General features: G+C 32.6%; 1 protein-coding gene across 8 annotated transcripts in view; it reads right to left on the bottom strand.

Annotated features, from left to right (window-relative positions):
• LOC137615402 (cell adhesion molecule Dscam2-like) overlaps window positions 1–7,500 on the bottom strand; it is a 57,918-nt gene that overhangs the window by 17,806 nt on the left and 32,612 nt on the right. For all 8 annotated transcript variants that reach the window (XM_068345262.1, XM_068345266.1, XM_068345265.1 and 5 more), the window contains exons 13-16: window positions 5,731–5,838; window positions 3,594–3,773; window positions 2,573–2,758; window positions 1,028–1,165 (exon numbers count right to left, since the gene is read on the bottom strand). In XM_068345262.1, coding sequence (XP_068201363.1) covers window positions 1,028–1,165; window positions 2,573–2,758; window positions 3,594–3,773; window positions 5,731–5,838 — 612 coding nt within the window. The remainder of the gene's footprint in view (window positions 1–1,027; window positions 1,166–2,572; window positions 2,759–3,593; window positions 3,774–5,730; window positions 5,839–7,500) is intronic.

The following is a 7,500-nucleotide window of genomic DNA, read 5'->3' on the forward strand; positions in this document are numbered from 1 at the left end:
TATCCTGTAAAATGGAGATTTAAAATGCTGTACCAGAATAGTGTTCCTATTCTTTTCCTTGTTAAATATATTTAATTAGAGAAAAATAATTATGGAACACAATAAGTACCAAAGAGAAAACAAGAATCGAAGATCAAAATGGTCTTTCTCTTCATTACCTAAAAACTCTAAATAGCTTTCTGTAAGGGGGATAAAGAATGGTTTACAAAGGTCTATAAAATTAATGAAAAATATTTCCTTTTCATAAGGACATGGATATCAATGAAAAGAAGACATAATTAACCTAGATAAGAAAAATATAAACTGATGGTAAAACATTAGCTTTATTAAGCTATAGAAATCACAATCTAAGCACAAAATAATAAAATATTCCAAAAACACGTGAAATTAACGGATCAAATTCGTACTCATATAGATGAGACGATGTTAAGGCGTGGTTTAATAAAATATTACTTGATATTTTCCCTGTTACTTACTTTGGAGTTACATTCTAAGCACACAGTATCATATACTATAAATATGCCAAAACACGAGAAATTAACTTAATCATACTGCTCAACACAGTACACAAATAGAGAAGACAATGTCAAGACATAGTTTCGTAAAATATTAGTAGATATTTTCTCTATTACTTAGCATATACTTTTAAAGTTAGTATATCTATATTAAATTTTTTTAGCAAGGCAGATTTGCATCGACTCGCAGCGGTGCCCTTTTAGCTCGGAAAAGTCTCCCGATCGCTGATTCGTTGGACAAGATAACTCTAACCAATCAGCGATCAGAGAACTCTTCCCAGCTAAAAGGCCACCAGTGCGAGTCGGTGCAAATCTGCCTCGCTAAAAAAAATTGACTATAGTGTTCGAGTTCAGATAAGTATTGAATAAGAAAATGAAAACAAATAAAACTACCATACCAAAAAATACCCATTAACAAAGAATATAACAAACCAACTCACAATCTTTCAAATACGACACAAACCTACATTTCCGCATCTTCATTACACCAACAACGCCTTCGCAAGACTTACCGTCATGCCCCGTGGCTTGAACAATCCTGGGCGAGGATAAGGGCCCCGGGCCGGCTCGATTGAAGGCCCTCACTGCCACTTCGTATAAAGAAGCAGGACTCAAGCCCATCACCTCGTACTTCTCCGAGCCGGAGGCACCTGTTGGAAAGAGTACGTATATATGAATGTGTTGGCCTCAAGGATCATTGGAAAAGTGTATGTATGTATACGTGTGTGTGTGTATATATATATACATATATATACATACATATATATATATATATATATATATATATATATATATATATATATATATATATATATATATATATATATATATAGTACTTGGGCATTTTACTCTACATCTACGTTTATAATGAATGGGCAATGTATTGGTGGCGTTCACGAATCAATTTTTTTAACACCAGAAAGACTTGTCTATTCATTAAATATATATATATATATATATATATATATATATATATATATATATATATATAATATATATACATATATATATATATATATATATATATATATATATATATATATATATATATATATATATATATATATATGTATATATATACTGTTTATATAAAACCGACTACGGATGCTGAGAAACTTTAACATATATTTTGACAATTTGGGAGTAATAAAAGTGTGCTCATAAAAAATCCTCAAGCTATTGGTTTTTCCCAGTCTCCGAGTCTTGTATTTTCATGGCTTTTATATGTCATTTTTCTCAATAATAATAATAATGGAATTAAACCTGATTTGCCTTTTATTCCATCTTACTTCTTCAGAGTCAGAGAGATTAGGGGTTACTTTGCCTGTCTGTCTCAGTCTTTATCATTATTACTTGCTAAGCTACAACCCTAGTTGGAAAAGCAGGATGCTATAAGCTCAAGGGCTCCAACAGGGAAAATAGCCTAGTGAGGAAAGAAAAAAAAGGAAAAACTACAAGAAGTTTAAGTTTAGTATACATTATTGCAGAAGGAACTTTTTGATTTACCCTTTTGGTAAACTAAACTTCAAAGGACTACATTAATGTACTCTTTCAATGAGAGAGAGAGAGAGAGAGAGAGAGAGAGAGAGAGAGAGAGAGAGAGAGAGAGAGAGAGAGAGAGAGAGAAATTCAGTATTGCCGAATAGAGTGACGCCTGTATTGCCGAACGTGAAGAATGATGGCAGTAATGAGAATAATGATGACAGTAATACGAGAAGAATGACATGCATTGGGAAACTAAAGATAAAAGTATTGTCACGAAGAGTATAAGACGATTGGTATTCATTTTTTAAAAGGTTTAAGGAAGAATGTACTACCAAGAAAGAACGTAATGCTATCCGCATTGTCACAAAATAGATGGTGACGGTGTTACCATGAAAGCATTAACTATTATTGAGTAATCATTCGTTGCAAATACCATGGTCACTTTAGCCCTATTAAGAAAGGAAAATGGTCGCAAAACTGGAGGGGGAATAACAGGAATATTATTAAGATAATATAAAGAAAAATGAAATGGAATTAGATAAGAAAAGAGAACGAACGAAACCCTTGTTTACCTGCTGACATAGTAGCAGGACGGCTGATATAAGTCAGATGCCCTTGGAGATTCTGCTGACGAAGGGCCAAGGTGTAACCCCTGAGTGGGCCATGAGTAGTATGGTGTTCCGGGGGGCGCCACCGGACGACCAAAGACCTGGGACCACCAGGGGCTACTTGGACGTCTGTCGGAGCTCCAGATGGTGCTGCGTTATAAGCAGATTATATGTTAAATCTCTCATAAATTAATGATTGAATAAATAAATGAATGAATAAATATAATTCATGACATGATTTATACACTAATTCCAATTATTCTTATAACAATTTGTATATTTTAACTCACAAATTCTTAGGTCATTCTTCTAACCATAGGTTATGTGACCTAGCCATTTATGGAATAATTAATCATACAGCAAATTGGGAAGTCATAGATACTGATGAAAAAAACTGATGAAACCGAAAACCTCTGAAAAGTTATAAGCGCTTATAAAGGAAAACTGTTTGTATGCAATTGTGAAAAGACATTGACGCTTGGGTGGAAAATTTGCCATCTGAAAAACTTTGAAAAGTCCATGACGCTTCATGAAAAAATTATTCGTTTTTGGCAAGATTTTAAATGTCATTGATGCTTCTGAAATGAAAAACTGGCTAATTTGACAAACTCTTAAAAGCCATTCACGCTGTTGAAAAACTTACGCTTATGAAAATAGCCTCGTTTGACCAAATGTTAAAAATCATCGATGCTTATGAAACTGAAAAGTTTCTATTTTGACAAATTCTGAAAATTCATTGACGTTTGTGTTGAAAATTGAAAATTCACGCCTATCAAAAAATTGCTAATTTAGCAAACGTTGAAGTCATTAGCGCGTGATGAAAAAAAAAATGCAAAACTTACTCTTATGAAAAAAATTGACAATTTAACAAACTTTGAAGTCATTAACGCTTGTGTTGAAAAATTGCTTTTGGGACAAAGCCTTCACAAAACTTGCTGACATGTATGAAAAATATGTTCATCTGATACACCCTGAAGCCACTTACCTTCTTCGAGAGTGGTGAAGACATGCATATGCGATGGCTGAGAGACTCCAAGGTCGTTGTGGGCCATGAGTCTGACGGCATAAGCTTTATAAGGATTTAGACCCGTCAGGATGTGGGAGGACGCCCACTGACCCACGCTGACGTTCCGCCCGTGGACAGCCCATGATTCTTCTTCAGCAGCTGCGAAGTTAGGATATAAGGTCATAAATTTGAATAATATAATCAAGATGTTTAAAAATGAAATAGAACTCCCGGAGCCAGAAACCTATGCTGTAGTATTTAGCACTCTGTATCGTAAGTGTCTTTGATAGAAGGTATTGGAGAGGGCGCATCAGGCAACCGACCCCTTAATGTAAGGATATCCCTGGGATTGAAGGTCATAAGTGGCAAAACATCATAATAAAATGCCAAAGGAAACGGGACAGTATTATCAATATTTGTTTAGTAGAATTAACTAATAAATCCAAGCTTTCAAGACAAATTGTACATTTATTAAATGGCTGGAAGATAGAAATACTGAAAGATTTATCTTAAACAGAAAACTTCATGCATGCAAACGAGTTGTTTCTGTGTTCGGTATTCTAATTCTAGTTTCATTTTCCAACACTATATTCGTATGTCTTAGAATTAAAAAAATTATAAAAGATTCGAAATAAATCCAAGCTTAAACCTGCCTTCTCTGAGATAGAAATCATTTATATTTCAAAGTTCATTCTCTAATTGAGAAGCTTTTAATAGGAGTAATGAAATATATATCAACTTAATTGTATGAAAATACAAAAGAGTAATCCTTACACAAGACATAAAATGCTTTTTGGATTTACAGGTTTTTAGGTGTTCGGATTTCAGTGCAAAATTATGATTGATTTAGTTATTTCAAGTCCATAATTATCTCTGTACTAGATGAGATATGCAAGATTACCTCTATACTAAATGGTCTAAATATGATTACCTCTACACTGAATGGTCCGTTAAAGATTACCTCTATACTGAATGGTCTATCAAAGATTACCTCTATATTGAATGGTCCATTAATGATTACCTCCATACTAAATGGTCTATAAATAATTACTTCTATGCTGAATGGCCTATTAATGATTACCTCTATACTGAATGGTCTACAAATTATTACCTCTATACTTAATAGTCTATAAATGACTACCTCTATACTGAATGGTCTATAAATAATTAGTATCTCTATACTGAATAGTCAATAAATGATTACCTCTATACTGAATGGTCTATAAATAATATGTATCTCTATACTGAATGGTCTATAAATAATATGTACCTCTATACTGAATGGTCTATAAATGATTACCTCTATACTGAATGGTCTATAAATAATATGTACCTCTATACTGAATGGTCTATAAATGATTACCTCTATACTGAATGGTCTATAAATAATTACCTCTACACTAGATGGTCTATAAATGATCACCTCAACATTAAATAGTCTGCAAATGATTACCTCTATGCTGAATGGTCTATAAATAATATGTACCTCTATACTGAATGGTCTATAAATGATTACCTCTATACTGAATGGTCTATAAATAATTACCTGTATACTGAATGGTCTATAAATAATTACCTCTACACTAGATGGTCTATAAATGATCACCTCAACATTAAATAGTCTGCAAATGATTACCTCTATACTGAATAGTCTACAAATGATTACCTCTATACTGAATAGTCTACAAATGATTACCTCTACACTGAATGGTCTATAAACGATTACCTCTATACTGAATACTCTATAAATGATTACCTCTACACTGAATGGTCTATAAATGATTACCTCTATACTGAATACTCTATAAATGATAACCTCTACACTGAATACTCTATAAATGATAACCTCTACACTGAATACTCTATAAATGATTACCGCTACACTGAATTCTCTATAAACGATTACCTCTATACTGTATACTCTATAAATGATAACCTCTACACTGAATACTCTATAAATGATTACCTCTACACTGAATGGTCTATAAATGATTACCTCTATACTGAATACTCTATAAATGATAACCTCTACACTGAATACTCTATAAATGATAACCTCTACACTGAATACTCTATAAATGATTACCTCTACACTGAATGGTCTATAAATGATTACCTCTATACTGAATGGTTACAGCTGCGGGCTGAAATAAAGTCCAGGAAAGGAGAGCTGAACGACTTGTGACATCACTGACAGTGACGTCAGACGGAGCAACTGGTGGTTCTGGAAAAGAGAAATAATTCAACTGGTTACGAAAATTACTAAAAAGGGTCACATTATCCATTGGCTATATATTCTACAATTATTTTTGCTAGTGTCCTATATATTTGCAACCTGTATCTTTATTTGCAGAGATCTCTCTTTTATCACTTATGCTCCTCTTAATGTTTTAATGTTGTTAATGTTTTTTAGAATATTTTATTTTAATTTTTCATAACTTTTTTACCGTTTATTTATTTCCTTGTTTCCTTTCCTCACTAAGCTATTTTTCACTGTTGGAGCCCTTGGGCTTATAGCATCTTGCTTTTCCAACTGGTGTTGTAGCTTGGCTAGTAATAATAATAATAATAATAATAATAATAATAATAATAATAACAATAATAATAATAATATAGTTTTTAATTTATTCGTGACATTTTGGTGTTATCAATTACCTTCATTTTCTACGATTTTCCTTCTAGTTTTTAAACAGCCTCTTCCATTTATAAGTGATTCTTATTATTAGTCTTATATACTATTTTATAGTTCGCCTTTACTAGTAGTTAGCAATAACAGTTCTCTCTAGCAAGTTGCTGATCAATCAACTGTTTTATGAGTTACATTTCTCTTTAACTAAATATATTTTTCTCTTATCAATAACCCTTCTTTGAAAATAAGATTCCTTCCTTAATATTGATATTCGAGACTTTTTCGCTTACCTAAACTGTATCTTGTTCAGTTTACCTATGATTTTCTTTCCAACATTTACACGGGGATATATTTGTCCGTTATCTATAAACGTCAATCTTTGATCATGATATTCCTCCTTTAGTTTTTATTTCCAATTCTAGCGTGCAAAACCTGTTTTAACTATTATCTCTCTCCTTAAATAACGATCTTCTTCAGCAGCATCTTTTCTCTCATATAAAATGTCTCACCCCTCTTTCTCTCTTACTTTATCACACATTTTCTTCCACTATATTTGATATTTCCCCTTGACAGTAAATTTTATTTTTGATAAAGGTTTATCTTTGACCTTTAGGGTAGTTGATTCTTCACTTATGCAGTACTTTTTCCCCTTATCTATGACCTCAAAAACTCACTTATGACCTTTATGCTATGTCTTTCATGAATTTTCGCTTTCTAATATTATTCTTACTTTATCTATAAAATCTGCCACTTAATAAGTACCCTTCAGGTAATGATGACTTGTCACACTTCACAATACCAATATTCTTCCCATGATAATGATTTCCCTAGGAGGAAAATAATCTTCTTATGACAACAATCCCCCTCTTACGACACTAATCTTTTTCTTCCTTTCCTGCTAATAGTAAAACCATGACATTAATCTTATTCGTTTGGAAACAATGGTCCTCCCATGACAATAATCTCCCTCTTATGACAACAATTTTCATCCGGCATTAAACTCTTAAATGATCTTCCTTCTTCAATTACAACCCTTGGGTACAAACTGGAATTGAAAAGATACAAAACCACTCAATGTGGTAATTTCCTTACATACAAAATAGTAAATATATGGTTCGGACTTCCAGTTGATGTAGTGAACAGTGACAAGGTAAACGAATTCAAGAATAAGTTAGACGAGATCATTAAAACTCTAAACGTTCAAACTAATTAGCTCTACCCAACAGCACATGGAGTCTCAGCGAATGGACTAAAATG

This window comes from Palaemon carinicauda, chromosome 21, assembly GCF_036898095.1.
Source record: "Palaemon carinicauda isolate YSFRI2023 chromosome 21, ASM3689809v2, whole genome shotgun sequence".
In the NCBI taxonomy this organism is placed as follows: Eukaryota; Metazoa; Arthropoda; class Malacostraca; order Decapoda; family Palaemonidae; genus Palaemon; species Palaemon carinicauda.